This window comes from Eubalaena glacialis, chromosome 18 (assembly GCF_028564815.1).
Source record: "Eubalaena glacialis isolate mEubGla1 chromosome 18, mEubGla1.1.hap2.+ XY, whole genome shotgun sequence".
NCBI lineage: Eukaryota > Metazoa > Chordata > Mammalia > Artiodactyla > Balaenidae > Eubalaena > Eubalaena glacialis.
In genome coordinates this window covers 9861972-9882508 of record NC_083733.1, presented here as the reverse complement: position 1 = coordinate 9882508, position 20537 = coordinate 9861972, and the positions used below count along the sequence as shown (strand labels likewise).

Here is a 20537-nt window from a genome sequence, read left to right as displayed (position 1 = left end):
TCTTTGTTATTGTTGTTTCAATTCTGTCTTCAATTACTTTTTAAGAGTAATTTATTTGGTCTTGTAGCTAATGTAAAAGATGCACAACATTTGGAGATAACTTGACTGTGACTTGTGTGTGTGTGTGTGTGTGTGTGTGTGTGTGTGTGTATTATGTTGAGTTCTCAGCTTTCCTTCCTTTCTGGGTGTTTTCGTTGGAACTTATTAGAGGCTTCTTAGGCGGATGCCACTTAAGCAGGAAACCTCGTTTCTCTTGGAAGCACATATACTCTTAATCTTTTCTAGTTTATCTGTTGAATATCCTGCTTGGCTTCTGCAGAACCTCTGAAAGATTTCTCTCTTTCAATTCATCCATAAATTAAAAATAACTGTCGTGGTCAGTCCCCAAGCGTGATGATACTATTACATGTTTACTGCATGCTCTGCATACCAGGCTCACATCTGTCATCATGCGGTGCGGCCAATTTCTGAGAGGCAGGCCCTCAGCCAGCCATTCTGATGCACCAGGAGGAAAGCCTGACTTTCTAAATGGCTTATGGGAAATCACTGTTGCCAACATCACTAACATGCTTTTATTTCTACTTACAAATTTGTCCCAAGTTTGGTGGTGTGTTACATATTCATTCATTCATTTTCTAAATTAAAGCCTGTCTTGAAAACCTACTCTGTGCCACTCACTTTGTACCAGGAATCAGAGACAGAGATATAAGACTGTGCATTTTAATTTACTTTAACTGTCAGTGTGAATTATTGGTTGTTTTGGTTTTCTTTCATAGTCTCCTGCAGTGTTCTTGGGAATAGAAATTGATATAACCTTTTAGGAGGACACCCAGTAGAAATCTATCAAATTTTAAAATGTAGATATCTCTTGACCTAGCAATGCTACTTCCAGGAACTTATCCTCTAGAAAAAAAAAATCATTTATTGCGAAACATAGGTATTGCAGCATTGCTTTTAGTAACAAAAACCTTGAAACTGCGTAAAATAATATTAATTACAACAACAGCAGTAGTTAACACTTAGAGCATATCTGTTTAAGGTGCTTTCCATGGTTATTATCTCATTGAATTCTCACAGTAATCCCCAGGACGAGGTTCTGCTATTATTTCTATTTTTACGGTTAAGGAAGGTCAGGCATTGGGAATTTAAGTAAAAAGTTCACAAAGCTAGTGAAGGGTGTGGAGGAGTGCTGAGGAATCTAAAGGGGCTCAGTTTTTAATAAATTCTTGAACAGCCCTACAATGGGCTAAACCTACCGGTTGGAAAGAATGTGGGTGGAGTCTATTTAGACGTGTTCAATTATGTGTTAACTGGGAAAAACCAGATTATATAATAATCCATGAAGTACGATACTATGTTTATAGAAATGTATTATGGCCCAGTGTTTTTATATGTGCAGAAAATGTACTCTGGAAGGATTTGCACCACTGTCACTCTTTATCTTGGGGCAGCGGGATTCCGGAGATATTTTCACTTGATACATTATCCACTTCTGTATTATTTATACTTTCATTAGTGAGCCAGTTTTATTTTTATAAATAAGGATAAATTTAAGTCGCTGAAGCCCACTTAAGTGAATCACGGTTCCTCTCACTAAACTCACACATGCACCCTCGGCACCGTTGCCATCTGGGGGCAGTTGTAGGATGTTTAGCAGCATCCCTGGCCTCTACCCACTAGATACCAGTAGCCCCCCACCCCCCAACCAATTGTGACTACCAGAAATGTCTCCAGACCTTGCCGGATGTCCCCTGGGGGTGGCATGTCCCTGGGTGAGAACCCCTGAGGCAGACACTGGCCTGTTAGTGTATGTTCCTCTCCATCCTAAGGGTCGTAATGAAGATCGTCTCTCTCCATCTGAGCATCTTTCAGACTTCACAGGTCCTTCATGTGGAATTCAGAAGCCTCAACCAGAGCAGACAAATCTTGTTTGTCTCTCTCTAGTCAATTTAACTAACCACCATTGACCTGTCACCAGATAATCAGCAGGTCCCGCATCTCTGTGTCTTAAACTATACACCGTTCTGAATCTTGGGGGGGGGTGAGGATCACTGATTTTTCTTTTATCAGCAACTTCCCCAAAGAAGGGGCTTCCAGTGCCCCTTCCTTAACAAGTTTCATTAAGGAACCCACCTATTAAATATTCAAAATATATAGACTGTTCCTGTTGAGGATCTAATTACACAGTAAATTAGCTGATGTCCAGTCTGTTGCCTTTAAAGCACATCGTTGATGTTTCCAATACTTACATACGATATAGGGCCTGTTTATTAAGAGTCTTCAACTGTGTATAAAACTAGAACAGTCAAAAGTAATGGTGTCTACTGAAGGATTCTTTATCATATGAATTTACCTTTAGTCATCTATTATTTACTTCAGCTATTTTATATGCCATTATAATAAATAATATGACAGAGAAAGCTTTTACGCTTCGACTTATTGTACTAGTCTTTACTTGCCTGCAATCCTTCAGGAAAATGTAACCATGCCTTACCTATAGTTAATGTAAATCATCACTTACATTAGAATGAAAAATTCACTATGAAAAAAAGGCTCTTTCTTCAATAGCAAGGCATAAATGCCCGATCATGTTGACTGCCAAACTCCCGTGCCATTTGCTGTCCTTCCTTAAACTGTTTTTAAGCTGCAAAGTGAATACATCGCATAGAGGGAAGTTGGAAGGTTTTCGAATATTTTCACTCTCTTGTTAGTTTCTGGCAAGATAAGCATTTTTTTATCCAGAGTGCAAAATATTGCCTATTACCGTCTAAGCATTTTTAATAGTTTTGCTTTACGCGGTGCGTTAACTCATACACCAAATTAAATGAGCTGTTATCCGGTGCAGTTTCTCCTTGAATCAGGCTCACAATTACCTGTAGATATTGATACAGTTATTTTGCAAATTGAGTTCCAGCAACCCAAGGCAGAAATTCTGACCTGTATATAATGAAGAAAGTGTTGTCATGATTTTCTTATTAGGGATGTTTACGAATTTAGTGGGGAGGGCAGAGTTGAAGGGATGTTTACGAATTTAGTGGGGAGGGCAGAGTTGAAGGGCACTTGTGAGGGTTCGGGAGTGAAGGTTACTGCCTGATGGTTGATCTGAAAGTCAGGAATGACGAAATCAGCCCCTCTCCTTCAAGGCTGTAAGAAAAAATCCAGGGGTTTGCTAAGGATCATTTTTGGTTTGGTTCCCTATTTCGAAATTGGACTCTTCCCTAAGAGGATTTTCCTTGTTAAAGGCACAGTGGTATACAGATTGGTACAGGTGTGTAGAGCTGTAAAAGAGACTCTTTAAACTCTGTTTTCTCCTTGGGGAGAAATGCTTTTTTCAGAAAGAGCATTTATCAGTACATCCTTTTAATCTTTAGGCTTGTCCAAGATTGGGCAAACTCCCCATCAGACTCGCTCACGATGCTGGTTTGGGTTATTCTCCTGAGAAGTACAAGAGCTGAAAGGACATGCAACTCTCTATCTACTCCTGCGTTTCCCAGCGAAAATGCTGCCACCCGTAGCCACCATTAACATCACTTAAAAGATAACTGGAGAAATTAGCGTTGTGAAGTCCCGCATAGGATGTTGGTGAATTATGAAACCAGTGTAGTTCGGTCTGTATTGTAGTTCAGTGAATACTGTCATGTCAATAACATGCTCAGCACCAGTGTCTCCTGCTGTTGTAAATGTGACAACTCCTATTTAAGGTTTCAGAACGTAAAGTCAGGACCAAGTGTATGTAAAGTGGAAGGGTGAGAGGCATCAGCATGATGCAGTTAGGGCCCATTGGATTAGAATTTGCAGGATGCCATTAGCAATAAGCTCTGAATGTAGATTATTGTCTTGGTTACATTTTCTCTTTCAGCACTAGGCTTCTCTTGTAAATTTGAAGTGTATGAGATAAATATGATGTAAAATAGACACAAACAAGAATACATAGAGGATGTTAATTTCTTCATAGCGTCTCAGTGTCATCTGTTGAAGAATTTGAGGACAGGGCTTCAGCGCGGTGTGGTACTCCAGTGAAGACACAAGCACTGGGACCATCCCAGCCAGTTGGGAACTGGATCTGTGTCTGACTAGGCTGTGCCACTTAAACCATACCAGCCTCTGTCTTCTAGTCTGTGAAATGGGGGAAATGATAGATACTTCAAAAGATTTTTCCCTATGACTCTTTAATGAAAAATAAATGCCAAGCATGTCATAGATGCTCATTTTTTTTTTTTTTTTTTAGATGCTCATTATTTTTTTGGCTCTGGTTATCCATAAATATATGTACGTGAGAGCTTTTTTTCAGGGAAACCCTGAAGCGAACTCTTCTCTAAGTGTAAGAGAGGGTAGGTGCACACCCATCAAATTCACATAGATTGGCACCTTCACGGTCCATGGTCAGTCTCACCCCTGTGGTTCCATAGGGTGAGTCCCCATCCGCTGAAAGAGAATTTCCTCTGGGTGTGTTGGAGGCTGGGCTCCCTGCTCCCATTCATTCATCTGGGTTTCTCTATCCTTCCATCTCCAACAGTTGTTACCGTGTGCTCTTCTTTTTGACCAGCTCACAGGTGGCGCTTGTATCATAACAGGAGGAAGAGCTGATCTTACTTGCCGCTAGGCTACGACTGAGCAGGAAGAGGGCAGTGGGGATGCTTTGGTCCAGCTGAGTGGAGGAAACAGGACTCCTGGACTAGATGAGAGTATTTTGAAGTGTGCCCACCTGAGTTCACTGTGAGGTCCCATCACACACAACAGCTTGGTTCCCAGACCAGCTACTTTTGGTTCATTATGGGATAGTGGAGAAAAGTCATTGATATAATCTAGCTAATTCATAGTCAGTTTACAATTAATAATGGTTTTTAAGGAATAATTTGTTTTTTAAATATGCTTGGTGGCTTGAAATTATTTATATACAGCTTTCCAAAGGCCTATTACCATTAGATGTTACCTTTTTTGTTCTTCCATTGATGGTAAGCGGATTATGGGTGTGAGATATTTCCTCTTACGTGGTGTTGCAATGATGGGGAATAAAAGAAAAGAAGTAAAGGAGATGGGATCTTTGGAATATATGTTTACCTTTAGAGGCAGAGTTAGTGAATGAATGAGTGAATGAGTTCAGTCTTGTAAATATTGTCTCTCTTATTGTGGACCAGGAGCAGGACAGCATGCTGCCTCTGTACGAGGCTATTCCAGGTCTGGTGGTTTCCCCTGGGATTGGCCTTGGTGTGGTAACAGTTATAGAATACTTCTCAGGTGTCAAGCGCTATTCTAAGGATTTTACATATATCACCTCATTTCCTGATAAAGCAGGTGCTCTTATTTCCATTTTACAGAAAAGAAAACTGATTGCACAAGAAGTAACTTGCCCAGTTGGTGAGTGCTAGAAGTGGGATTTAGACCCAGGAGGTCCAACTTGAGTCCATGGCCTTCACCATGGCCTTAACACCTTTCAGCTTCAGAACACTTACTGAGTTTGGAAACTGGGGTACCCTGGCCTCTGGGGGATGCAGTGAGCCTCCTTCCTCCTGCTCTGGGGTCATGTGTCATCCATCCTCCATCACAGAGCTGCTGTTCATACTTTGAGCTACTTAAGGTAAATTTGTGAAATAAAGAAGGGAGACTGCAATTGCTAATATGCTTTATGATTGAAAAACAAACAATGGACATCACATTTTAGCAGTGGCCTTACAAATAATTATTATTATTTATGTGCCCCATGTCTTATATACATCATACCTAATCTTTACCCTAATCATGCGAGGCAAATGCACATTTTGGCATGGGTGCTAAGGCCCAGAGCAATCACACAGCTCCCCTGAAGTCACACTGTCAGCACTGTGGTCATGCTGGTCTGTGGCTCTGGGTCAGCCCAACTCTGCCGTCTCCTGTGGATGACAACATCTTCCCACTTCTCCCTTTAAATACCGCACAGTCCCTATATGGTTCCTTTGGTTTCAGGCAGTATCACATCTGAGTCATACTTGGCTAATTTATAGTCGTAAAACGGTATGAGAGATCCCTGTTGCGTAACAACAGCAAGAACCCCTTTGATTCTGCATTTGCAGACTCCTGAATCACTAAGCCAGGTTTTCTGAACTTAATAAAGAACAAACCAAGAAGACTTGGTCTATTGAGAGTGTCAGTGGACTGTTCTGCCACCGAGCATCCCCTGACTTCCAGGGAAATGGAAGAAGAATGTGTGGGTTGCTTCATTACTGTGTCTTTCTGCCTGAGCCTGGGGTGTTGGGAGCGGTGGGCTTCTCAACTACATCAGACGTTGCCTGATGCTTCGTGTGTGGAATGCCACCTGTGCAGTTCTCTTTTAAAACGATGGGTACCAGCATCTGTATATATAATTTAAAATAAATTTACATTCCTATTTTGCCTGAGATGATAAATTTGTGTACTGGTGTGATTACAGAAAAGGGTGAGGATTTGGGGAAGGGTTGAGAGAGGCATTTTATAGCATTTTAAGATTCAAAGTTCTAGTAAGAAGTTGTTTCTGTTAACCAAAGATAAGTGGATGGACGGTTGGCCGGCTGGCTGGATAGATGGATAGATAGAGAGGAAGGGAAGAGGGGAGGGACCTATGGAAAGCTAACAGTTAATATTGGGGTGGTGGGATTATAGGTGCTTTTTTGGTCCATGTTCATCTGTCATTTCTAAATTTTTCTATCATTAATGGAAAGTATGAAGCAGGAAGTGGCCTGAAGTGAGCCTAGAGAGGTAGATGGGGCAGAATCATGGACTGAGTGTTAGTCGTTACTGTTATTCGTTGTGTATATGTTTGCATTTCTGTTCTTGCTGGGCATAGGGAGGGTTGCACCTTTTCGAAGCTAAGCACAGCCACAACACTTGCTCTGCCAACAAAACGTGAGCACAAGTGACACGTGTCACCACTGGGTGGAAGCCTGTGACATCCCACTTGCACCTCGTCACATTCTCTTCCCCACACTGTAGAGGCTGGTGATGTTACAGAGGGTGGAGGCTCCACCTGATGGGGCCCCTGGCCAACAACAATAAACAGGACCCCACTGACATGAGATGGGCCTGAAGTGTGAGCAAGTAATAATCCTCTGTTGTCTTAAGACATTGAGGTTTGGGGGCTGTTCCTTACTGAAGCTCATCCTGATGAATACAGAGGCACTTGTGTGAGCCACACTAAGGAATTAGGAGCATATCTTGTTGGTCATTCCAAGCTACAAAAGCGTTTTAAGCTAGGACTTTGCATATGGGCATCTGTTGCCAATCCAGAGAGCACACTCTGGCCAAACAGGCCTGAACTTTTCACGTCCTGAGCGGCATATGCTGATTTAACATCTTAATAAAAAACTCAGTGGTTCTTTAGAATAGTTCTGTATCTTGAATCTGTGCATGTGACAAAATGTCATAGAATTATACACACAGATATTCCAAGTAAAAGGAACTGAGTGCGTCCCGGAACTGGTGAAATCCAAGTAATGTCTGCGGTCTAATAAATTACACTGTGACAGTGTCGATTTTCTAATTTTGATAATGTGCTATATACTTGGATACGATGCCCCCTTGGGCGGATGCTAGGAGACCGGTACGTGGGCACTCTCACTACTATTTTTGCCACTTCTTGTGAGTCTATCATTCGTTCCAAATTAAAGTTAACGACAACAACAGCAGCAAAAGTGAGTTATACCAAGAAAGTGAACTGTGGTGAGTCCCAGGTTCTTAGTCAGACTCAGCGGGAAAGCTCACATTGGCAGATGGGGCCTCTTACTTTCACCTAGCAATCAACAGTTTATCCCTCAGAAATGCTTTCTGTTTGCAGTGCGTCAGCCCCTGCCTTCTCATTTAGAGCATGTCCCACGATAAACATTTCTATCACGTTAAGTTTGTCAGCCAGTCAGAAGAGCAAACGCCCCAACACACACACACACATCAACGCATACACACACCTTAATTCTAAAAGCTGTGTTGTTCCTTCACTGGACTTAACTGCATTGCACACACAGTTTCTCTGCGTTTCTCAGGGTCAGTAGCAGAAACAGGAAACCTGATACCGAGGGCAGGAGAGTTACCTGAGTAATTGCGTGTGGACTTGAACCACTGTCCCCAGGAGCCTAGTAACACACAGCCTGTGGATTCGTCTGTTGAACTACTTGATGGCTTGTGACCCCTTGTTCCCCCTGGATGTGTATGGTCTGATTTTGTTCTTATTGGTAGTGGCAGCCCTGTGCTTTATCTTCAAGTGAAGGGGGAGGACCAAAAGACAGCTTACCACGTGTAAGCTGCACATTTAGAAGAATGTACTGGCCCACTTGGCTGCGCCATCATTTTCATTGGAAATATTGCCTTGGGGGGTCACCATCTGGGAATGTTCTCCCTGTTTTATGGGGGAAGAATGAACATCCATTTTTCTAATATGTAGCCAGCGTATCCCTTGGGGTTTCCGTCGGGGGCTCGGCTGAGAGGAGCAATGTCTTTACCACCCCTTCCTTAATAGATTAAATAGTTGACTTTCCTCTTGTGATCCATTCAAAGTTCTGTAAGATTCTGTGTTGGCGGTGAGTGTCATGCTCTGTGCCAGGAGAGGCTGGGGCCGGAGCAGGCAGGATGAGGGTGAAAGGCCACTTTATTCGCTAACTCTGAACATCGGATTGGGTAGTTGAGCATTTAGGAGGCATAAGAATCTATGGGGAAGAAAAGTTAGCCATTAGCAGACTTCCCACTCAGAAGAGATTTTAGCCACAGATAAATATCCGTCATGCAGACAGAAAGCAGGTGGGGTTTTGCTCCCCATCTGGAGACCCAAGCGCTCTGCATGGGGTACAGTATCACTCAGGTGCATCCTCTTCTCCTGGGGGCAGTTTCCCTCCCTCTAGGATGAGGGGCGTGGCCTTGCCTTACCTGGACCCTCCAGGTGCAATATTTCCCTAACAAAACCCATGTGTTGACACTTCCCCTTTTCCTGCATCAGGTTCAACACTTATCCTTCTTCCAAAATCTGCAGGTTTGAGCATCTGCCGCTGTTACCTGAGGAATTTAAATCTTCTTTGGCCAACTTGCCTTTGCCCCTGATAAGCTCTTGGGGTTTGGGGAGGTCATTGAATCCCTCTCTACTCCCTTTCCCTAAAACTGGGCTCTGTTAGTAGGCAGGACCTGGATCCTCCAAGAGCCAACAGTGATCTGGTCCGATGTGGTCTTCGGGGGGCACCGTTGCTTGTCATCAACATCGTTTCATCCACCTTGCTGCACTGTAGCCCACCCGAACCACGGTTTACTACACAGTGGCCTCAGGGGAAGAATTTGTCACCACGGGCATCTTACCTCCTCCTCGTTAAACTGATGCAATACTTTTTGTCTTCAAGGCTGGATGTTAGATGCTTTATACTTAATCTCACAACTCTGAGAGTAGGTAATATTCACATTTACAGATGAGGGAACTGAGGCTCAGAAAGGTTACATGGCCCAAAGGCAGTGTGCTTTCCTGCTGCCTCTGCCTGATATTCATTGTTCAAGGCCTGGGACTTGGGTCGGAGCCCAGGACCTAGGCGGCAGAGGTGAACTGCCGTAGACACACGACGCTTCTCAGCACAGTTTGCGTCCATTCGGGTGGAGGACATCCCCAGCAGTGCCGTTTGCATCCCCCTTCATAATATTCGAGTATCGTGTTAGTCTCCATAGTCTTACTTTAACATCGCAGTCTAGACAAGAATTCCCAAGCTCACCGTTCGTTTTATGGGGATCTGCTTACCTGAACAGGCAGGTGGCCTGGCAGTCTGTCCTTCAGTGGAGGGGCGTCTAAGAAGTGATAGCATTTCAGCTCACACTCCAAAGTCCAGCCAGACTCAAAAATTGGGCGGGCTCTGTAAATACAAGGCAGCCCTGATCTTTCCAGAAGTGTGCTAGGAGGCCCTGCAGTGGACCAGGGTGGCTTCAGATCCTGACCCCTGCAATCCTTTTGGTGTCTCTCCAGGAGGGAACCTGGGCTCCAGCCAGTGTCAGACTGACTTGAGGTCTTGCCGTCCACACTTCTTAGCTCTGCAATCTCTTATAAGATGCCTCATTGTAAAACAGGCAAACTACAAACCTATCCTTCAGTTGTCCTGAGGATGAAACGAGATGATGCCTGTAAGTGTTCACCCACCATCAGCTCAGCGCAGATATTAATGGCCTCATTAATAGCATCATTATTGCCATCCATATGTGCCCTGCCCATCTATCGGGTTCACAGGGTTACTAAACCAGGGGGGTGTTGAGCAGTCAGGCTCCGTTGATATAAACGAGTTTTGCCTGCGTTTGTACTTTCTGTGCATGAATTGTCTCTCATTTTTCATGCAGGCTTGGTGGAATCATTTCAGAACCGGAGGGCAGCTTTTGAGATTAACGTGGTCTCCAGAGTTCTTGCAGGAGCCAAGCTTTGTCCTGGTGTTGCCCTATCATTACAGTTTTTTTAGGAGGCACATTGAGAGGAGCTATGTGAGCCCGAGGACCCTTAGGACCCTGTTTTGTGCGCTGAGTCAAACAGCACAACCCCCCAGCATGGAGTTTCAGCAGAGTCCCAGCCTCCCATCTTCCCTCAACTTGGCAGTAAAACGCCCTGTTCTTCCATTCATTCGGATGATTTATATTCTCTCTGGGCGTCTAATATTAAACAGGGGAATTCCGACATGTTCCATAACACATTTACTGTAACTTGATACCATGAACTAAACTTGCTGTTATTTATCATTTCTTTTTATTTTCTCTCATTCCAGCATAAAGCCAAGGTAGAAGCAATGACCCTGGACCTCGCTTTGCTCCATAGCGTGCAGTATTTTGCTCAAGCGTTCAAGGCCAAGAATGTGTGAGTGTTCCAGTGGAGGGTTATAGATCATAATATCTTGCTATTGTAATGTCTTTATCAGATGAACACAATGGGGAGGCCGGAAGGCTATTGTGTTGTCTTGGCGTCCAAACGGGAGGCTCATTTATATTGGCCCAGTGAAGGTGTACCGTATTTTCTTGACTCTGAGTCACCCTCATTTTGAGATGCGTCATCAATCTCATAACAGCCTCCCAGATAAAAAGGAAAAGACAGTACCAAGCAGCAGTAAAAGTGGCTCACAGAAGCCACCCGATTGTAAGCTGCATCCTGATTACAGATATTTTTGCAGTGCCTCCCAGAATCAAGGAAAAGTGTATTTTAATTGCACTCAGAAACGAGTAAGGTCAGCTCTCCGGTCCTGCAAGGGGGCTGAACGTCAGAGCACGACAAGAAGGTTCTACTGTTTCGCAAACCTGCGGTGATTTTACGTGGTGCCTGAATGTGGTTCCAAAAGCATGGACTCACATCATGAGAAACTTCCTCCTTTTTATTCCCTCTTCTTTCTCAGACTTTCAAAATGCCTGAAGGTGGAAGCCTTCGCTAGGGACCGGCAGATTTTTTTGCCATCACATGCCAACATCTTTCTAACAGGGAGAGCAGCCCTCAGAGCCAGAGCTGAGGAAAGCAGTGGTGGTTAGCTTCATTTTCATTACAATATTTTGTTTCCAAGTGTTTATTTTTATAGTTCCCTCATATTATTTAGGGCAAGCAGTACTGGTTTCTCGTTTAACACAGTGGTTTAAATTTCTTTAACAAATAACTTCATTTAATTTTTCTTTTTCAGTGAGTTGATTTAAACACAGGGATTAAGTTAATAATGGTCCAGGAGGTGCCAAGGATAAAACAGTTCCAAAAGGGGCACCGAGTGGCTGAATTTGGAGAACGCTGATAAAATGACAAACTGTCTGGGGGTTCGCCTCTGTCGGGGTCGTTGGTTTTATAGTTCTCCACGCAGATGATGGGTGTAAGGGGAGGTATCTTAAACCAGATATTCAGGTGGTACGATGTCGATCTGACCCCTCAGTGCTGTCCAGTAGCCAGTTCTTCTCATTTCTCCCTTAGTCTTTCACTCTGTTGTTTGAGACTGTTGAGAGGCCTGTTCTCTAAAGCCCTTTCTGGAGCAAGCCTGTAGCCTGAGTCCTTGAGGTTGAAATGTGAACTCAAGAGCCTGTAGTGGGAGCTGCACCATCCCCTTAGGTGCCGGCCCTGCGCTCCTACGAACAGTTGGGTACCGTCCCCATGCAGCCAGCAGACCTAGGCGAGCCCTACTGCGTGCGCTCTCGGCAGCGTTTGGTAGCTGTGAGCCCACGCCAGTGCTCTCCGAGAACCTCTCGTCAGGATAGAGCAGCAGCTCTTAAGACATTTGCTCTTTTGTCCCTTCCTGATTCATTTATCCGCTTGTTCATCCACTTAACACGCATTTAACGCGTGCCTCCAAAGCCCCAGGCTCTCTTCTCGGCTCTGGGAAGAGAGTGGTGGCCGGCGGAAGCCCAGTTTACCTCACACGAGCCATTGACTCAGTGGCCAGCCAGCAGGCAGTGTTTTCCTGCTAGTGACTGACTCTCCTCAACCTCATATTTCTGTGGTTGTTTGGGAGCGAATAATAATAACCACTGCCGCAGCAGCAGTAATAGCTCATTTATTGAGTGCCTATTATGAGCCCCATACCCAGAACCCTTTGCGTGCTTTTTCTGATTTAATTCTCAAAGCAGCCCTCGGGGTGGGCGCTGTCATTATGTCTATCACACAGATGAGGAAAATGAGACCAGGGAGGGTGAGTTATCTGAAGGCACGTGGCCAGGGAGCAGAGGGGCTGAGATCCTGTGCAGTCGGGCGTGCCTGGGCCCCCCGCCTCAGCCAGCACGCTGCGCTGTCTGTCGTTCTTAATGTGGCAGAAACCGAGATCAGAGAGAGTGAGTGACTTTCACAGGGTCACTTGGCAGGCTGGTGGCAGATGTAGGATTTTCATCCGTTGTGACTCTCCGCTTTCTCCTTGACACCATGCTGCTCTAGTGGGAGCTGAGATGCACTGCCTCTTCAAGCTTCCTGCAGTCCTGGTGTCAGACCACACTGGAAGGGAACCATTTAGCCGAGGAGAGCCAACTGTTACATAATAGGACTATCTTCCAAGTCTTAACGGGACCATTAGTTTTTAACCGTTAAGTAATTCAGAAATCATCAAATCCAACTGCCTTCTGTAATCAACAAGCCCAAACTCTTGGAGAAAAGCTAGCAGCCATTTTGCCCTAATTCTAGATTTTAGCAAACGACTCTGAATTTTTGTACTCCTAGGTTCAGAAACAAAGGCGATTTTCCTCTTAGCCAACCCTGTACCACAAACCTCCTTTTATCCGTCTCTCAAGAGTCCAGCATTTTTCATGGGCTTAGAGAAATAGCGTGGTAGTGAAAATATGCATAAAAGACGCGAGCGACTTTCCTTTTGAAACACTGCCAAAGTGAAAATCTCTCCTGGATAGGCAGATGACAGTTCAGTCCTTACAGGTCTGTAGATTCTGAGAACTGTCAGAGGTGAGTTTAAGTGCTGGTGACTGAGCTGCCAAAAAAACACGTGTCACTCTTTGCTCATCATCCCCTCCCATCTTTCGGCATCAAAATTTCCTTGTGTGTAAAACATAATGACGAATGAAAGAAAGACTGCCAGTTCCGAACCCATCCCTTTTGATGCCGTTGGACTGAGGTGAGGAAAAACTCTTACCCTGAAATGCCATCTGGATGCTACCACATGGAATGCTGTTCTGAAGCCTGTCTGCGAGCACACCAGAAGTATGATCAGGCTCTTTTTACCTTGTGTATCCCCTCGGTTCATGCCCCAGCCCAGGTGTGTCTCCCCATACCTGGATGGGCAGCAGCGTGTATAGCCCAAGACCTAAAAAGGTAGAAACAGATGTAAATGCAAACCTTGTTGGAAGATCTAGCTCATTGAAAGGACGGGCCGCCCTCTATCCGCCTTCTACCAGGAGGAGATGTAGATTCAGCCTCTTCTGGAATTTCTTCTTCTTCCTTTATTTTGGAGGGGCCGGGGGTGGTTGGTGGCATGGGTGGGGACTGAGTCGTTTCCGAATGAGCACTGCTAACAGTGATTATACAAATCATAGCTCCTTTTCGACTCTTTGTGTATTCCGTGCAAGGCAACGTGCTGAGCACCTATTCATGTGTTCTCTCTGTAATTCCTTACAATAACCACAGGCATTTTTAGTCATTTTTATCTCTGTTTCAAATGGAAAGGCTCCAGCTTTTCACAGAGACGCCAACTCACAGTCCCAACTTTAGCAAGTGGTGGATCCCAAATTCGAACCCAAGTCTGTCTGAATCCACAACGACCCCTCTTTTCGTTACACCTCACCCTTCAGGCGTTTTCTTCAGTGTGGATTTCTGGATTGGTATGAATTGCTGAGAACCAAGTTACTCAAATTTAGTGGCTTAACACCATTTAAGACAATAAGTATTTCTATTCTCTCTCTCTCTCTCTTTCAGTTTGTTTAAATCCGGAATCAAATAAGGTCAATGCATTTTAACCTATAGGTTTTCCCTCCCTTTCTAAATTTCTTACAAAAACATTTTAATGCAACATATTTGTTTCAAGGACCAGTGTGTCCTCTAGAGTTTTCTGTGGCCTGTACTTCAGTGACTGCATCCCTGTGGTGTCCTTTAACTTGTTCTTTTGTCTTCTACGTTTCCCGTGAAAAGGTAGCTAACTCTAGAGGCTTGGTCAAATTCCTGTTTAATTTTTTGGCAAGAATACTTGGTCGGTGGTGGTGTAGTCTTCCATCAGGAGGACGCGCGTGCCTGCTTGCTAAAGCGTTTCCTTAAGGCTCTGCCCGCCCTGACCAACCCATTCCCGTGCCCGCTCTCTCTTTGCCCACCCCCTCTTTCATCCATTTCTTCTGTTCTGCTCCACTCACTCTTCTGGGTGGTCAGCCCAGGAAGCCTCAGTCTGCTTTCAGACAGTCCTCCCCAGCATCAGTGGTGGTGGTCAGCCAGTGTGTCTCAGGTCGAATTATTTTGGGCATTACTGGAAAGTTCCAAACCAAAGCCTGTGGTAAGTCCCAACCAAACCGAGTTTTGAAGGATATTTTTGTGGAAACTGCAGTCCTGGAGAGCAGCCAGACTCCACGCTGCCTGGCAGGCTGAGGTATCCATCAGAGTATGAAGAGCTGGGACCCTTACTAATCATTCAGAGCAAGTACTGGGATTTTCTGTAATGGGCTCTGCAGCAGCAGTATGTTTGTGATACTGTTGCACAGTTTTATCCCTAGTTCTAACTGCTTAGTTTACCGAAAAGCAGTCATTTTCAACAGGGCCTGGAACAGCAGTTCAAGAGCTTCTAGAGCTCTGTAAATATTTTCTCCTTTATCAGATACTGTTTTATAGTTTGCGTCCTATATATTCCTGAAATAATGGACCTCTGGATTCCAATCCTGGAAGTTGAAAAGTTGGTGATGGCACATAATATAGAAAATTTATTGCTTTGGATCTCGGTTACCCATCAGCTCTTATAATATTGACCAAGGGCTTTGATTCATCATGGAAATTAATTGAAATTGGTAGTAAGATCATATTAAAATAACATGGAGTTCTAAAGATTTCTAGAACTTCATTTTTGGTCGTGGATTTCTGCTTTCTCCTTTCAACTTTCTGTCTCCAGCATAATTTAAAGAAATTAGGCTTTATTTCACTTAAAAATACTGTAGGATAGTGATGTTTAAAAAAAAAAAAAAATGAAAGAATACTTTTTCTATTCCCTCTTTACTGTTTACACATTTGAGGCGGGAAATCTTTAACAAAACTATTTATTTTCACTTTTTACTAAATTACTTTCAGAACTTGAAAGTTCAGGACTTTGAGAATCTACTAATCCCAGATTTAATGTTCTTGGATTCTTATTCCAAATTTTGCTGTCTCAAATCCTTCTTTGGAAGTGGGTGGGCTATAAATTATAAATAAATTCTAAATTTTGAGGGATAAATTACCCTGAAGACCAATGTGTAAATTACAGCTTAATCTTTCTTTTTCTCCTCAGCTCAATTTTAAGAATAATGTTTTAGCCTACGTATCTGTGTTACTCTTTGCTCAACATAGAAATCCATTTCTGGTTTGTCTAACAGAGTATCATGTTGCTTTGCTTTTCTACGAAGTATGAAAACTAAAAGAAAAGAAAACCAGAGAGGCAGATTTTAGCTGTAATAGACTCTCTAAATCTAGATCTTAATTATGACTTTTTAAGAAAAAATTTTAAATATCTACAAGTGAATTTTTCCCGCTCCCATAGATTTGCCACCTTGAGGTATTGGAAAAAATCATATTGTGAAACATTTACTGTATCTAGAAACATCAGGGAAGAACGCTTCCATCTGAAGTAAATGTTTTGCCTTCTGAAACTTAACTCTTTAGGCATCAAATGTTTTTATATAATTCTTTAAAAAATATTTCTAAAACAGATTATGTACTGTCATCCCTTATTAAACAAAAATACTAACCCAAAAGAGTAAAGTGCAGGGGTCAGCAGACTTTTTTGTAAAGGTCCAGAGAGTAAATGTGTTAGACTTTTCAGGCCATAAGATCTCTGTTGCAACTACTCATCTCTGCCTTTGTAGCATGAAAGCAGCCGTGGACAATATTTAAATGGATGAACATGGCTGTGTTCCAATAAAACTTTATTTACAAAGGCTGGAAATGGGCTGGTTATGTCCAACGGCCATAGTGTGCCAAGCTCTGGTGTAGTGAAAAGAACAGAGTTTTTTGGGATCAACTGAACTTAGATTTAAATCCAAGCTCTACTGTTTACTAGCTGTGTTGCCTTGGGCACTCCGTGTCCCTGGGCCTCACTTTCCAAGTCTATATAAAGTAGATTCTCGCATAGACTTTTCAGGGTTGTTGAGGAGAAAAGCTGTGATGCGTGAAATAACCAGACACATCTCAGTGCACTGTGCCTGTGACTGTGTGTGCATTTGTTCTTATCTTGATCCTAAAATGATTTGAGAGGTTTTTAAAAATGCATGCAGTATGATACAATACAAATAAGAGATCTATCTAAACAGGGGAAGGGGATCAAAGTGGACTAATCAGATGTGATCCCAGAGGAGGTGTGGCTCTCATGAAGTCTTTACAGTCATTAAAAAATTGGGCCTAGGAATGAGCTTGGAGATTGCTCGCAACCAAGGGCACAGAGGACATGAGCTTCGTGTTGCCCACAAGCTATAAGCATGACAAGCACCGAGCAGAAATATTGTTACTATAGTGGTGTTCCACTGAGGATCACGGAGTACTTAGTACTCTACTGAGTATTTTTTTCCCCTGTTCTTTGTTATTCTTCACAAAGCCATGGACTTGAGGGATACTTCACAGTTCTCTTTCAGAGCAAATGGCTTGACTCTGTTTCCTTTGCCATTGCTGCTGTTGTTTCCCTTGGTTTCTTTCCAGATGATTTGACTGGCCTTAAGGGCAACCTGCTTTGAATAAGTGAGGTATAGTGGGACACAGTAAAAATCATTAACCTCTGTATTCTGGGATACCAGAGCACTCCGTATGCCTCTTCTCCCCTCCTTTTTTGGTTTATTTAAAAATTTTTTTCCCTTCATGTCGTTATTTATTCAGCGCTTACAACAGTGCCAACTGGGCTAGACATCGGAATTAAACCATTTGCCATCTTCCTTCTCCTGTGCCTTCTCTCTCTCTTAAAATACCCGTGAAGCTTAAGGATTTTTTGATAACTTTACACAATGATGACTATCTTCAAAAACATATCCTTACTGGAGAAGAATAATTGTTAAATAACTTAAGGACCACTTTGCAATTAAATTTGTTAGGGAAAAAAAAAATTTCAGTGAGCCTTTTTGCCATCCTTAAAAGTCATCACTGCCAAGGAATACGTGAAAATGTGTTTGAATTAACCACAGCGATGTTTGCAAAATAAACAGTTTTAATTTCCCAACAGAATTCTAGGTTCAGCCATCACTATCATGTTTCCGGAAATCAAAGTGACATATGTTAATTGAAGACACACACAAAAAAACTTCCCTTCCAGGAAGAATAAACACCCGGCTTTGGAGAGTAGATACGATTACTCTGCGATTGCCTTCTCCCACCCCCACACCAGCTCACCAGTGCATATATATACCAGCGTTTTGTCTTCATCTCCAGCAAAGAATCTGAACTTTGTTGCTGGCATTCAACAGTGGTCACTTAAAGCACTGGACTAGACCGTGAGTTGAGAAAGTTTTTCTATAAAAAGAATCAGATAAATAAATATTTATATAAATATCTATACGAATATTTTGACCTTTATGAGCTAGATGGTCTCGGTAGCAACCACTCAGCTAGTGTTGAGTGCCTCTCGAGTGTAGAGTGAGACCACAGTGATCACAGTAATGCAAAAGTAGCCACCGATAACGTGTAAGTGACTGGGCGAGGCCGCGTTCCAATAAAACTTTATTTAGAAAGACAGGAAGTGAGTTGGATTGGGGCTTCGGTCTGGGGGGTTGTGGTTCGCTAACCCTTGGACTAGAACCCCTTGTCCCTTGCAACGTATTGGGTTGGCTAAAAAGTTCGTTTGGGTTTTTCGGTAAGATGTTACAGAAAAATCCCAAACGATCTTTTTGGCCAACGCAATAACTCACTTGAAGAGCATCTTGTCTCGCTATGAGAAACATGTTCCATTTTGGATTATGTTAGGTTTGGTCCAGATAAATAAGTATATATAGCCAATGTGTGTGCATGGTTCGTTTCAGTTCTCTGCAGAAAGCACTCTGTGTTCCTTAGAGGCTGAGGGAAGAGATAAGAGTTTGAGTAGAACAGTGTGCTGTGCTGAGTTGTGAAAATACCACCACATGGGAAAGCAGGTCAACTAAGACAAGCAGGTATTGTTTAAATAATGAAGACACTGAAGCCCTGCTTGGGACTCGGAACCATAAAATGATGATGATGATAGTAATTGCTAATATTTATCACCTATTTATTATGCGTCATGCACAGCTGAGCGCTCATCTGCCATCCCATTTTATCCCCACAAGGACTTCATGGGGGTAGGTCAAAAATTGTAGAAGAAAGGCAGTGTCATATGGTTCAGCCTGATACGATGATCAACCACATTTCATAGATCAAGAAATCAGGGCTTACAGAGATGAAGGGCCTTGACCCAGGTCATGCCAGCTAGTAGGTGGTGAGGCTAGAACTTAGTCCAAAATCTGCTGTGCTGCTGAGCTCAGCTTAGGTGGTAGTTTGGGAAATCAGAAAGATCTGTCTTATTTGGGAAATGCATCATGTAAGACTCACTGCCTCTGAAGGAGATTTGTCCCAGCAATAGGTGGATGACAACCCCTGCCTGCTGGGACAATTGTTAAGGTCACTTCAAGGTTGAGGGGGATGCTTCTTCCAGCCATATCCTATCACCAAGAGGAAATTGTTTTGCTGAAATATGCCTAAAAGAGGTAAACAAACCCAGTCGAAGAGAGGCTCATCCCCTCAACTAAGGTGCCCAGAACTGTTTTCTACCAGGTGTCTGGAAGGTGTCTGTCCATGGAGTCTGTATAAGCAGAGGTGGCAGCTATTTACTCGCATTTGCAATCACCTCTATACGTTTACTCCGGAGCATCGACCACACACCCAATCATCGTGCTTGGAATACTTTGGGGACTCTTTTCTCTATATTGATTCTTCTTTGTTAGACTGAGCCCCAGAGAAGCAGAAACCTTGGCCAATTCATCTTTGTCTTAGCTCTGAATCCCTGTTCCACACCTTAATAAGATGGTGACCTTGGCAAATTCCTTAATCTCTCTGATCCTCAGTTTCTTCATCAGTGAAAGTGGGAGGTGATGGTAATACCCTTGCAGGGTGGTTGAAAGGATTAAATAACAAAATGTTTATAAAACATAGTACCTGATACCTAGTAAACATTTAATACATTTTCAGGTTGTATCGTCTTTTTTGTCGTCATCATCATTATCCGTGGTGATTGTTACCTTTACTGCCATATAGTAAACTCAAGGAAGGGGATGGATAGGTGGATGGGTGGGTGGGGGCAGGGAAAGAGGGAGGGAGGGAGGGAGGAAAGCCAAAAATGGAAACACATTGTTCCATTTGGTGATCTGAACTTTGCTTTTAAGGTACCAATTCTCAGCCGTTCAAAGTTGTTGAATTGGTACCTCCTTGGGTGGTACGGAGATTATACGTTTGTAAATCTTGGGAAACAAATTTTAAAGTCATCCTGTATAATAGTTATTTCAGGCACATAACATATAACTGCCCTTCTAACCTGGTGTGGGCTTGGGTCACATGACCAAGCTGTTCTTTGACCCACATAGCCATGGGCACAGCAAACCCGTGATGTTAGGGTTAACATTTGGAGACTCTCAGAGAACTCTTGAGTTACGTAAGTCTCGGAAAAAAAACATTTCAGTGTCTGTGGTTCAGAATTCTACTTCCCAGCTTGGCCGATGAATCCAGCTCGGTTTTCCTCCTGGTACCAATAACCACCCCCATTGTCATGTCGGAATTCTCCTCTCACGTAATTGACCTGTTGGGAAGTGGTGCTTAAACCACACTGAAATCGCATTTTAATAACTTGGGAACCGTCTGTTTTTTTCCCCCCAGTAAATTGTTGAGAAGCTAATTCTTGTCAGCCTAAAAACTTGAATATACATTTGAAATAAATCAACAGTGCTCCACTGTGGCAGCCTGCTGAAAATCCCCAAGG

At 43.2% G+C, this 20537-nt stretch overlaps 1 protein-coding gene across 2 annotated transcripts in view; it reads left to right on the top strand.

The window, feature by feature from the left end:
- WWOX (WW domain containing oxidoreductase) overlaps positions 1–20537 on the top strand; it is a 972677-nt gene that overhangs the window by 240740 nt on the left and 711400 nt on the right. For both annotated transcript variants that reach the window (XM_061172608.1, XM_061172607.1), the window contains exon 6: positions 10716–10804. In XM_061172608.1, coding sequence (XP_061028591.1) covers positions 10716–10804 — 89 coding nt within the window. The remainder of the gene's footprint in view (positions 1–10715; positions 10805–20537) is intronic.